General features: G+C 43.4%; 1 protein-coding gene across 3 annotated transcripts in view; it reads left to right on the top strand.

Moving 5' to 3' along the window:
- The window catches only part of LDB3 (LIM domain binding 3), a 60,284-nt gene extending 48,014 nt beyond the window's left edge, over positions 1-12,270 (top strand). For all 3 annotated transcript variants that reach the window (XM_082611550.1, XM_082611554.1, XM_082611551.1), the window contains 2 exons: positions 3,850-3,965; positions 9,288-12,270. In XM_082611550.1, the coding sequence (XP_082467676.1) occupies positions 3,850-3,965; positions 9,288-9,377 (206 nt within the window). In that variant the 3' untranslated portion in view covers positions 9,378-12,270. The remainder of the gene's footprint in view (positions 1-3,849; positions 3,966-9,287) is intronic.
- The last annotated feature ends 576 nt before the right edge of the window (positions 12,271-12,846 follow it).

Consider the following 12,846-nt stretch of genomic DNA (forward strand, 5'->3'; position numbering starts at 1 on the left):
TGTTAGGAAAAGACAGCAAGGAAGCAGGTTTAGCCTCAGCCTTAGGCACACTGAGAGACCCTGACTGAAGGCTCGCAGGGGCCACTTCCAGGCTGTGTGACCATGGACAGGATGCTTGCCCTTTCTGAGTCTCTCCTTCTTCACTTAACTCTCAGAGGCTGTTGTGAGGATTAACTGAGGTAATGGGTGCACAGCTCTGTAATGGCTCTGGGAGACCCACAGCTCTCCAAGAAGCACAGTTTGAAACCACTTCCTTAAGCAATGGGAGTCACTGTGATGTTTTAAGTAAAGAAATAACACAATTTAATTTTTATTTTAGAAAGAGCATTAGAAATTTAATATGCTTGTTGAATGTGATAAAGGGTGATATTCTTATAAACAAAGTAAAGAAAGGAGAGCTAGATGATCCAATAGTGAGGTAAAGTCAAGCCTGTTGGTTAACCTGCCCTAGAGATAAAATATCAGAGTCAGCCCCGTCCCTGTACCATGGGACACTGTGTTTGGTTCTGACCTTGTCTTTTTTTTTTTAATTATTGTGGGGGAAAAAATACACATATAAAATTTACCATCCTAACCGTTTTTTGTGTTTTTTGTGGCTTTTCACTTTTTTTTTTAAATTAATTAATTTATTTATTTTTGCGGTACGCGGGCCTCTCCTGCTGTGGAGCAACAGGCTCCGGACGTGCAGGCTCAGCGTCCATGGCTCACGGGCCCAGCCGCTCCGCGGCATGTGGGATCTTCCCAGACCGGGGCACGAACCCGTATCCCCTGCATCAGCAGGCGGACTCTCAACCACTGCACCACCAGGGAAGCCCCACTTTTTATTTTATATTGGAGTATCGCCGATTAACAATGTTGTGATAGTTTCTGGTGCATAGCAAAGGGACTCAGTCATACATATACATGTATCCATCCTAACCATTTTTAAGTGTACAGTAGAGTAGTGTTAAGTATATTCATACTGTTGATTGATCTGAAACAGATCTCCAGAATTTTTTCATCTTGCAAATATGAAGCTCTATACCAATTAAACAACTCCCCTTTGCCCCTCTCCCTCCAGTCCCAAAGAAAATTATAAAGACCTAATAGGAGAAATAAAGGAAGGAATACATAAATGAGAAACTAGATTATTTTCCTGGTGGGAAAGGCCCATGCACAAACTTTATTTAATACCAATTACATTCCCCTTTTGTAGAATAAATGAGGAAAATACCAGCTTTTTAAAAAAATGTATTAGGGGATTTCCCTGGCAGTCCAGTGGTTAAGACTCTGCGCTTCCAATGCAGGGGTCTTGGCTTCAATCCCTCGTTGGGGAACTAAGATCCCACAGGCCGTGGGGTGCGGCCAATAAATAAATTAATTAATTTTAAAAAATGTACTAGGATCACACCTGTGATACCAAATTATAAAACAAAGTGACAATTTTACAGATAGTACAAAATCAAGTTTAAAGCAAAAAAATTAATCAGTAGGCAGGACTAGACATTCCAGAAATAAATTTGAGCCATTGAAAGAGCTTAATCTGTGAAAAAATGTAGGCTGCACAACAGGAGAAGGAATCACTATTTAACAAGATTTTCTGAAACATATCTTTGTTTGTTCACTCATCATTTACCCATCAAATGTGTGCCAGTTCCTGTGAAGGGCGCTAAGCATAGAGCGGAGGACTCTGCCCTGAAAAACCTCAAGCAGACCTATCAATGCCTGATATGCTGGCACATAAATGGACAGTTAAGAGATAATGAATAGATAGATGAATGAATGAATGAATGAATGGGGAGGCAGAGAAGCCCAGGAGAAGCCCTCAGGAATGCTGTCTCATCTCTCTTGGGTGGGATGGGGATGAGGTCTTCCCAGAAGGAAGGCAGCCCAAAGGATTGCAGAGATTCAGGTAGACAAAGTGAGAAGGGTTTTCCAAGCCCAGGATCCAGTTCATACAGTGGCATGAAGATGGAGGAGAGAATCCAGGGCATCTGGAGACCAACTGGGCAGAATGAGAGAGAATTCAGAAGTGGGGTGCAGGGCTTGCCCTTGAGTGGACATGGGTTAGCCTATAGCCCTGCTTCTCACCCCACACTAGTAAGTTCCTACAGAGCACAGAGTGAACCATAAACCTGCCATAATTCTCTAAAGGAAGCAGAATGATGTTTTCCTAGCTCTGGTGAGGCAACAGATTTTTTCCCACTGAAGAAATGAAGTATTTTGTCAGAAACAAGATTGATGGACTGTGATGTATATAAGAGCATTTGCGTGACAAACTATAATTAAATCCCAAAGGGGAAACCATACATTGGAAAAGTATGCAAGAGGTATTTAACCTATCTAAAAAGCTCCATGGCAAATAGATAACTGAATAACAGCCCCATGAGTTAGGTAGTATAGTTATTCCCATTATATAGATGAGAAAGTTGAGTCACTGAGAAGTTAGGTGACTTGCCCCAGATTTGAACAATTCCTGGATAGAGATGGGATTTGAGCCCAGGTCTTTCTTTCTTCAGAACCTAAGTTCATAGCCCCCACTTCACGTTGACTCTCAGCAGGTGGTCTGAGACAGTGACTAGGCATACTGTCCACAAGGAGATCTGAGCAGAAAACCTCTGTAAGAAAAAGCCAACTGTGGCAGAGCTGTGGAGAGACAAGTACACTTCTAGGGGAATGAAGGCTTTGTAAAAGGCATCAAGGTTCTTCTAGAAGAATCTAGGAGAGTTCTACAGTGAGTGCAATGGGAGTGCTGCCCACTACCATGCCCGGACAACTGGGGCTGAGAAGCACAGGCCTGGCCCGCTGTCTCACCTGTGTGGCTCTGGCTAGGCCCTTCACCTCTTCCAGCCTCATCCGCAAAACAGAACAAAAACAATTTCGCCAAGATTAAGTTTATTCATTAATTTATTGATTCAGTGATTCATCCATTCACTCATTCATTTGACATATGTGTTGGGTACTGACTTGTGTGCCAGGCACTGTGCTGGGAGTACAAAGAAAACTAATACATAGGGCTTCCCTGGTGGCACAGTGGTTGAGAGTCTGCCTGCCGATGCAGGGGACACAGGTTTGTGCCCTGGTCCGCGAAGATCTCACATGCGTGGAGCAGCTAGGCCCGTGAGCCATGGCCGCTGAGCCTGCGCATTCGGAGCCTGTGCTCCGCAACGGGAGAGGCCACAACAGTGAGAGGCCCGCGTACCACACACACAAAAAAAACCTAATACGTAGACCTTGACATTGAGATACTAGCAAATAATACAATCTATGTGAGGATGCTTGGTAAACTGTAAAGCGTTATGTAAATAATATTTGGTATTATTATCTCTTTGGCTGGGGGAGGGGAACATGTCCCAACAAAGTAGCTCAGGTATTGCTTCTAGTAGTGAAAATTTATTATCAACACAGATGCCCAATGACAGAAGAATGATCAAGCAAAGAACATGCTACAACTCTAAAAAATGTTAAAGGCTTTCACTCGTCCAAAATAAGCAGAGCTGCTGGGAAATAGGATTTTTTTTTTCTTTTTTGGGATTGGTCTGTTTGGACCGTAAGACCTGACAGAGCAGAGGAGAAAATCACCCTGCAGAAAGTTAATGACAGTTCCAGAAAGTGTTTGCAGATCAAACCAGCACAGGGTGGTGACTAAGCCTGAATCTGCACCACACCAGTGCAAATTATTGGAAAAGGAAAAAACCAATCATGTCACTGAATATTTTGTCTGCAAGATGACAAGTAACCAATTAGGTTTCATCCACTGCCCCCAGCCCAGTGATTTGGGGGGTTGTTCTGACATTGGGTTGATGTGGCTGTGACACTCCTCCCAGCCTGCCTGGAGGCCTGGTCCTTACTCTCTGCCTTTCATTTCAGACTACATCAATCTGTTCAGCACCAAGTGTCACGGCTGCGATTTCCCCGTGGAGGCCGGTGACAAGTTTATCGAAGCCCTGGGGCATACTTGGCACGACACCTGCTTCATTTGCGCAGTATGTTTTTTGCTTGGGGTTCTGACTTTCTGAGAAGAGGCAGGAGGGACCAAGTGGGGCCAGATGACCAACCCTTTACATCCCTTTCAACTCTGGCATTCTAATGTTCTGTCATTTTTAAAAGCCAGCAAATACCATGATGCCTTGGTATGTCACAGCTGGGCAAAGTTTTATTACTAATAATGATTTATTAAGCAATATGGCTTTGTTACTCTCCACTTCATTAAGGACTGAAGAGTGTCTTAGGATCTGGCAAACTAGCAGCTTTCCTCAACAGCGACGCTCTCAATAGGTGGGAGGAGTGAATGATGTTGGGATTTAATAGGGGCAGGTGGCTTCCCATGGTTATAGGTCGTTTAAGATATGATGACGTGATTCAACGGTTTTCCCCTAAATTTTCACCATGAACACCAGATTGGAGCTTATTGACTAATCCTATGAAAAGCTGAGATAAGTTTTCTTTTGACTGAACCTTTAGAAATCAGGACTGAGTATCATTTCATTTTCCTAAATGGTCCTGTTCTCGATATATAGTTGCCAGGAGATAAGCCCTAGATTAAGTATTAACCATGTGCAGTTTATTTCTGCTGAACAGCCAGGTCATTTTTACCGTGAGATTGACGTTTTCCTTCCAAGGGCTTTGGGTTGGGGAAGGGACAGGGCAATGGGCCTGCCGACATTTAGAGTCTGCATTAGAGTTCGAAAACAGTCGTCCCTGATAAAGCCCCGTAATGTGAGTCTATAACTGACTAAACTTTATTTGGGAAAATCAATGTACTACTACTGCTTTTTTTTTTTTTTAACCAGAGCTGCTCAAGGTAAATTTTGGGAATGTATGAAAGGTCTACATAGTTTAAACTTGAACAATTATTATAGACTTATGACATAGGACAACCATAGGTATAAAGTTTACTGCAATTCACTTCAGCTTTTATACTTCATTTCTATATCCCCTCCCATCTGTGGGGTGCATTGTATTCACTCCATATATTAGTTTGCTAGGGCTGCCATGGCAAAGTACCACAACTGAATAGCTTAAACAACAGAAGCTTACTCTCTCACAGTTCTGGGGGCTAGAAGTCCAAATTCAAGATGTCAGCAGGGACCTGTTCTCTCTCCTAGCTTCTGGTGGTTGCCAGCCATGCTTGGTGTTTCTTGAATTGTAGCTGCATAACTGCAATCTCTGCCTCCATTGGCACAAGGCTGCCTTCCCTCTGTGTGTCTGTGTCTTCACATGACACTCTCCTCTGTGCCTCTTCCCTTCTTATAAGGACACTAGTCGTATTGGATTAAGGGCCCACCGTACTCCATATGACGTCATCTTAACCTCAGTCTTAATTAAGTCTGCAAAGACCCTATTTCCAAATAAGGTCACTGCTATGTCCCTGTGCTGGATAGGCTGGAGGTACTCGGGGTTGGGACTTTAACATGTGAATTTAGGGCAGCACAGTTCAATCCATAACACTTTTTCCAGCCCTTTGAACAGATTCTCTAATTGCCTTTTAGGGTCCTTAAACTATATCAGGACCTCCCCTCTAAAAAGGGACAACAATATAAATATACTGGCTTTGGGGTTGTCCCCTGAAGAGCCACAGCTCAGCGAGGCACCGTACAGGGCTTTCTGACCCTTACCTTCAAGCCATGGCTTGTCTGATCCTAAGATGCTGCCTGCAAATCTGGTTACCCAACTTCTAGAAAGATCTAAGAGACTTGGAGGAGATCCAGGGAAGACAGAGGCGTAGAGGCCTGTTCTCCAAAGGCAGGCTGATGAGAGGTCTGTGTCACATGGAGAGGGAATCATGCAAAGGTGAGCATGTGTCTGCTCCCTCAAGCTTGCTGTGTTTGGCTGAGTCATGATGGCACAAGTCCCAGAGAGAGACAAGAAGAAGCGGTAAAGCCTGGGGTTGTTCAGGCTGAGATTACAGATACATTCCAGTCAGGTGTGAAAGACCCACAGCACTGCCCAGAGGGTCTGCCCAAAGAAACCAGTCAGATCCCGTCCTCTGGAGAATCAGCACAAAGAATCATTACGCCTTCCCCCAAACTAGCCCTGAATAGCACTCACTGCCCCATGAAGCTATATCAAAGTGGAATATGGTTTGATTTTTGGAAAGCAATATTTTGATTGGAAAACTTTCAGTTTTTTTTCCCTTTGGTCCTTTTTCCATCACTTTGTATTTCCAAATCACTTTTAATGAGCATATATTTTCCTGTAACTTAAAAAAAAAAAAACTAGTAAGAAAGGAAGATCAGGACTAGCTCTTCCAGCTGACATGCTGTTTCCCCATCAGTTAGATCTCAGGGGAACACATACTTCAGACTAATTCAGTTGAGTTTTGGGAATACAAAAGTCTCCCAGAACAAGTCTCTACCTTCAAGGAATTTAGAATCTTGAAAGGAAAACAAAGCTGACATATATGAGCAATTAATGAACAGAACAAAACAACATCTCTAAAGTCCCAAGCATATAAAATGAAGGCTGAGAAGGACAGTGTGGGTCAGGGTGAGGGTTTACCTCCTGTCTGGCTTTGGCACTTGAGTTCTGATGGAAAGGATGTGAGTCCTATCTTAGTTGGGGGAAGATGTCTTACTGGCCCTTCTTCTCCTTTAAGTCTAGTCGGTATCTAGTTGGTGTGGGTACCAGGAAGGGACGTGCTGTGGTGTAACTTCTGTGGGCAGTCGAGGGGCCTCTGCAGCTGGCCTATTTCATCGCCTTCCACTCTGTCGTCAGCACTCTATGGCCACCACTCCCTCCCAGCCAGGCTCTGCTGCCACTTGACCACAGAGCCTGGGGGTTGGACCATCCCTGCTGTGCCGCTGTGATGGGTAGGTTGGAGGCCTCCTCCACCATGGAGCCCCCTTGCATCCCACCTGCAGGCTCCTGGCCCAAGGCACTGAGTACGACCTCTCTGTGACAGTTCTTGCCCTCAGTCTCATCTTATCAGTGAGCCACCTCTGAGGCTCTGGCCTTTCCTCACTCCTTGGTCTTCAGTCTCCCAACACCCTCTCCAGCCTGACTCATCCAGAGTTTTCACAAGCAACCAGCACTGTCTCAGAGCAGGCAGGGTCTCCTAGCCAGAGCCCCGGCTGTCGACCAGCAGCTCCTTGCCAACTCATTCCAGAGCTGCCTTTCTATCTCTCCCAAAACCCATCCTCACCAGTTGGATCTTGGGTGTCACCATCTTAGACTTGTCTCCAAGTTGTCACCACAGCTTGAGGCCACCACAGGAGCCTGGTTATATTCAATATCACTGCATCTACCTGGGATGTTCTGAGACACTTTCTCAGGTCATTGGCTTCCAGAGCCCATTAGCAGCCCTGTGTGATCTCAGGTATAACATCCTCAACTGGGCCATCAGGGCCTCACAGTTGGGACCACCATGATGCCACTTTTCTTTCCAGCTTTCTTGGAGTGGACACATGCTCAGTGGCCCAAGCTCATCTCGGAAGGGTGATTTCTGTATCCTCATGCCTACCTGTACCTGGGAATTCCACCTGCGCTTCCTCTCATGTCAATGTCCTAGATGTGGTCCCCAATTCTGCTCCCCATTAGGGATCTTCAGTGCCCTCTCTGAGGCTAGGGCCTGTCCCAGCCTATGTGACTTCCCAGCTGACTGGCAATTGCCAGATTGCCCACCCAGGACCAGACCTCATACTGGTAGTCCAGCAAGCTTAGTGAACTACCTCGATACAAGTCCGTAAACCCAGAACAATTTCAAGTAAACATAGCCCCTCTCTGCTATGAGGTGTGGGGAGAATGAGCTTAGAACTGGAGTCTCGCAGACCTGAATATGGATGCCCAGGTTCTACAACTTACTAGGTCTGTGACTTGAGCAAGACACTTGGGCTCTTTGAGCCTCAGCTTTCAATTGTGAAATGGGGAACAGTCATACCTATCTCATAAAGTTTTTGTGGGAATTAAATGAGACCATGTAGGGACCTCCCTGGCGGCGCAGTGGTTAAGGATCCACCTGCCAATGCAAGGGACATGGGTTCGATCCCTGGTCCAGGGAGGTTCCACATGCTGCGGGGTGACTGGACCTGTGTGCCACAACTACTGAGCCTGTGCTATAGAGCCCGCTTGCCACAACTACTGAGCCCGCCTGCTACAACTACAGAAGCTCGTGCACCTAGAGCCCATGCTCTGCAACAAAAGGAAGCCACCGCAATGAGAAGCCCATGCACCACAACGAAGAGTAGCCCCTGCTCACTGCAACTAGAGAAAGCCCGCATGCAGCAACGAAGACCCAACACAGTCAAAAATAAAATAAGATTAAAAAAAAAAATGAGACCATGTATACAGAGTGTCTGGCATCGTACTTGACCCGCAGTAGTCTCAACAAATATTACTGATCTCCCTTCTTTTTGTTTTGTCAGCATCTTCAAACTGCACTCATATGTTGTCATCATGGGGATATATAATTTTGCCTCTTTTTTTTTTCAGTCAGTGTTTTCCTGCATATACTTTGCCATATTTGATTAATTTTTTCGTGGTGGCCTGTCATTGGAAAAATGCACCATAAAAATTAACTTAATCATCTCCCCATTGAGAGAAATCTTAGTAGTTTTTCAGTTTGTAGTTGAGCATATGTTGCTTTCCTGTTCCGTGCAATAGTTGCTGCAAGATGAAATTCTCCAGAGTGGTGTTACTGGGGTACAGGGCAGGCACATCTTCATGGCTTCTCTTCAGTGTTGCCACATCCCCTGCAGAAGGCTGGGCTGATCCATGTGTCCCTAGCAGTGACAAGTAGGCCTGATCCCCTTTTGGCATTGCTGACTTTTGACTGATTACTTTTTTTTTTTCATTTTCTGGCTCCAGTCATATAAGGCTAAAGGTGACAAGATATTGAGGCTTTTCGTTTTATTTATTTTGCTAGATTAACAGGTGTCTAGTGATATCTCATGGAGGTTTTAATTAATTTTTCCTTTAATTATTAGTGAGGATCATTTTTCTGACATTTTATATTTCTTTAGGTGTTAATCACTTCTGTGGATATTGACTTATGAATTTGTATTGGTTCCTTATAAATTTTGGATAGCATCAGTTGATCACCTTATTGTGTATATGTTCCGTATTCCATTAATTTAATTTAATTTAACTTGAGTTTATTCCGTGTTCCTCTTGGGAAGTCTTGACTTTTAGATAGCTCAACGCATCTACACTGCTTTAGCTGTCAAGCACTTGTGGTAGGGAGAGGCAGGCTGTTGCCTTTTCTCCCGTCTGCCTGTGACAGCACTTTGTCTTAAAGGGGTGGCTGAGATCTTTTGTTTGTGTCCCCCTGCCTCATGGGCTGTCTCATGCCTATCTGTTCTCTGTCCCAGGTCTGCCATGTGAATCTGGAGGGGCAGCCGTTCTACTCCAAGAAGGACAAACCCTTGTGCAAGAAGCATGCACACGCCATCAACGTGTAGGGAGCCCAGGGTGTCTGCTGGCAACGAAGGATTCAAGGAGGCTGATGTTTCTTTTTGGGGGGAAAAGGGAGAAGACAGGAAGTGACTGAGCCCTTTTGAAGTATAATTTTAGTCCTTTCTTCTGCACACAGATTGTGTATTTGCATAGTTCAGACTCGAAGCCAAATGAAGATTCCTGAACCAAGCTAGTAATTAATCCAAGACTGGAATTGTACTCCAAACACTGAGGACAGAATTCCAAGAACTCAAAAGTGAAAAAGAAAAAGTAACTTTCCCCACGCGATACACTTCCCTGAGGTCACCAGAGCAGGGACAGAGCTCAGAGCAGTTATGGAGAATCTGAAGCATTCTGCGGAGTTCTTTAGAGCTTCTCCAGCAAACAAAATGAAGTGCCAAACAGCCCTCGCTGCAGGGTATTTTTAGAGCCATAGCTGAGTGCTTGTTAGCTAAGACCGATTGGGCTTTCCTCACCAAAAAAGGAAGTGTTATTCCATTACTCCCGTCATGGAGCTACCTCTGCGCATCAGACTTCAGACCTTGCACAGGCTTGAACATTCTCAAGGGAGCCCAGACATCGGAGGGATGTCTTCTGGGAGCCTCTGGGCAATCGACAGGGCTTCAGGAAAGGGTCGGGCTTGCACTACAGACAGCTGAAGAAAGAAGGGCTCTTCAGCTACCCTCTTTCAGTCTGAAACATCCAATGTCCCCAGAAAGCTTAGCTTCTTTTTGAGTTGTGGTGGGAAGGTGGAATTGGGTTTTTCCAGTTTTGCTTTGCTGTTTGTGAGAGGAGATTTTAAAACGACTCTGGGCTGTGTTTGGCCTCTGTTTGACTTTACGAGGTTCATTAGCATGAACGTCTAGTCTTGTGCATGTTTCATTCCCAATACTATGACTGCTCACTGCTGAAGTCTTCCTCAGCACCCCTCCCCCCAACAGGCTTAGTGACCTGTGGAAAAGAAGAGAGAGACAGTGTCTGAAACAGGATGGCAGAAGAGGCTGAGAACATGCCCAAACTCTGGGTGGGGAAGAGGGACCTTCCTTTCTGCCAACCTCAGTAAGAACGCACGAGCTGGCAGGACCTCCCACTTCAGAGCTGCTCCATCCTTCTCGTATCTTCCTTTAAACGCAGTACACTGATTATATACAATTGTGTTGACTGCTGGAAGGGAAAGATGATATATGATATATACACGTTTGCCATTTTGGCCAATATTTTGAAAAAGTATGAGCTGAGTTGATCTAGCAATTATTTAAGCATTTATTGAAATAGACTTGGGTCTTCAAACTTCCTTAAAGTATTAGTGATAGTTTGAGTTAAGTAAGCATTTTAAAGCTGTTTGGTGATAAAGAGAGAAGCTTAGTTTTTGAGGTTGGAAGTGGTATAGTCTCTTTCCCTTTTAGGAAGCGCTGTTATTATGCTCATTGAACATGGCCTTGAAGCAGGTGGTTTGAGTGGATGTTTCTCACTTGAGCACAATATTTAGGCTCTCTTCCAAATCACTGCTACTCTCTCCTCACTCCTGTTTTGGATTTTCTCTTTGCATGTTTGAAATGTTTTATGAGAATGCATTAGAATACTTTTTCTTGTGAGAACTGAGGCTTCCAGGGGACTGCCTTTCTACCTGAGGGAGAAGGAAGCAGCTAGATGTGTCTCTAACAAAAGGCCCGAGGTTTTTTTTCCAAGGGTGAAGTCACCAACATCCCCCAGGGAGCACCAGGAGGGACATAAGCGTGCTCCTACCACAGGACCCTTCTTTACTTCTGGTGCAGGGAAAAAGTCAATATAAAGCACCAGGCAGAGTAAAATCTGCAGGGAGTGCCTGGAGATTTTTCAAGAGTTGCAAACAAGCATTCTTTTATTTTTGGAAAGTTCAAATACACAGGAACAAGGAGGTTGCTGACTGTACAGAAAGGCTCTAGGCAGGTTTTCTCTTAAAAAACAAAAACAAAACCCCCCACAACGTTTAAATTATCAGGGAATGGTCTCAAGGAAAGGGAAAAAATTTCCCTAGAGTTGTTTCCAAAAATATCGTTTAAAAGATTTTACATATACACACACACAAGTGTGCCCATTAAAACGTGTATGATCATGAAAAAGAAAAGTAAAATCTCAAAGGAGAACTTCATCATAATCATTTATTGCATCGGTTTTTCTGCATTTCAGAGCTAGTGCAGATTCTGAGGGACTCTTTTATTTACCAAAACACAAAATCAACAACAGCAACAAACATTTTAAAGGTAGCAGGAAAAGGAGGTAGTCTGAATATGGTTCCCTCGATGTTTGTAAGTTTGGCGTAGTCTTGGGTTAAGGTTGTGTCTATTTCAAGTTAACATCGTGGATGTCCCTACAACACCAAACACAATTTTTAATAGTTCATGGTGGGGAGTACACTTTGGATCTACAGTTCTTGTCTCCTCATTGTTGACATTTATTTAACATTTATAAACATTAACTTTTTGCAACTGAGTGACTTATGTCTGCAGTGTTTGTGTTAGGAATCTAGCTTTTATAATGTTAACTTTTCAACCCAAGTACTCTTGCTTTAGGATATTTTTAAAAATTTTTAACATTTCAGAAGTGGAATATAGTGTGTTAGAAGTGTGCACAAAAATATTTTGCATGGTTTTTTTTTTTTTTGGCCTGTGTGAATTCTTTTTAGCAAAATAAAACCCTAAAACAGATGTGCAAATACAGATTTTTCTGTGTAAAGTTTCTTCATGTGACAACCAAAAGTAGGTTATTTCTATATGGCTGCAAATAAAAGTTTGAGACAAAACAAAATGCCCTAAGGAGAAGAAACATATAACTCACTTGCTCTTTTGGCTATGTGGCCCAACAGCAGTTTAATCGTCTTGTTTAAACAGACAAGGATACGCGGATAATACAAATATTTTGCATACAAAATGAATTTACCAAGTAAATAATAACCTGAAGACCAGGCTTGGCCTTTTCCTTTTGGAAAGATTTATTTATTTAGCTACTTTAGATTTATTTAGCTAGTTCAGATTTGTTTTTTTCTGTTCTAAATGACTTGATTTCTAGAAAAGTTGCTATATTTTCTTCCATATCTTTTGTCTTGAAATAAGCTAGAGTAAAATCCTCTCACGGCATTTTTTTAAAATAATGAAGACCCCTCGGAGGGTACTATGTTTAACACAACCAATTCATTCTTTTTCAAGGTATTCTATTTCTAGACATTACTTTAAAAGAAAGGGATATTTTTCATAATTTATTTGATTTTTAGTACCCTAATCAGATTTTCAAAGAGAAATAAAATCTTCTTATTTTAGTCTTTGTAAAGCTATAGCAATTTTTCAAAGAGATGATGGAGAAAAAAAGGCTCATTGTCACAGAACTTAAAGTTGGAACCTAAGAGATCACCTGGGCATTTTCCAGATGTACGAACCGAGGCCCAGAAAGGGGAAGTGGCTTCCCGGCATATACACAACCAGCTAGGGAGGCAGCTAG

The sequence above is a fragment of the Mesoplodon mirus genome (genome assembly GCF_964341445.2).
Source record: "Mesoplodon mirus genome assembly, chromosome: 2".
NCBI lineage: Eukaryota > Metazoa > Chordata > Mammalia > Artiodactyla > Ziphiidae > Mesoplodon > Mesoplodon mirus.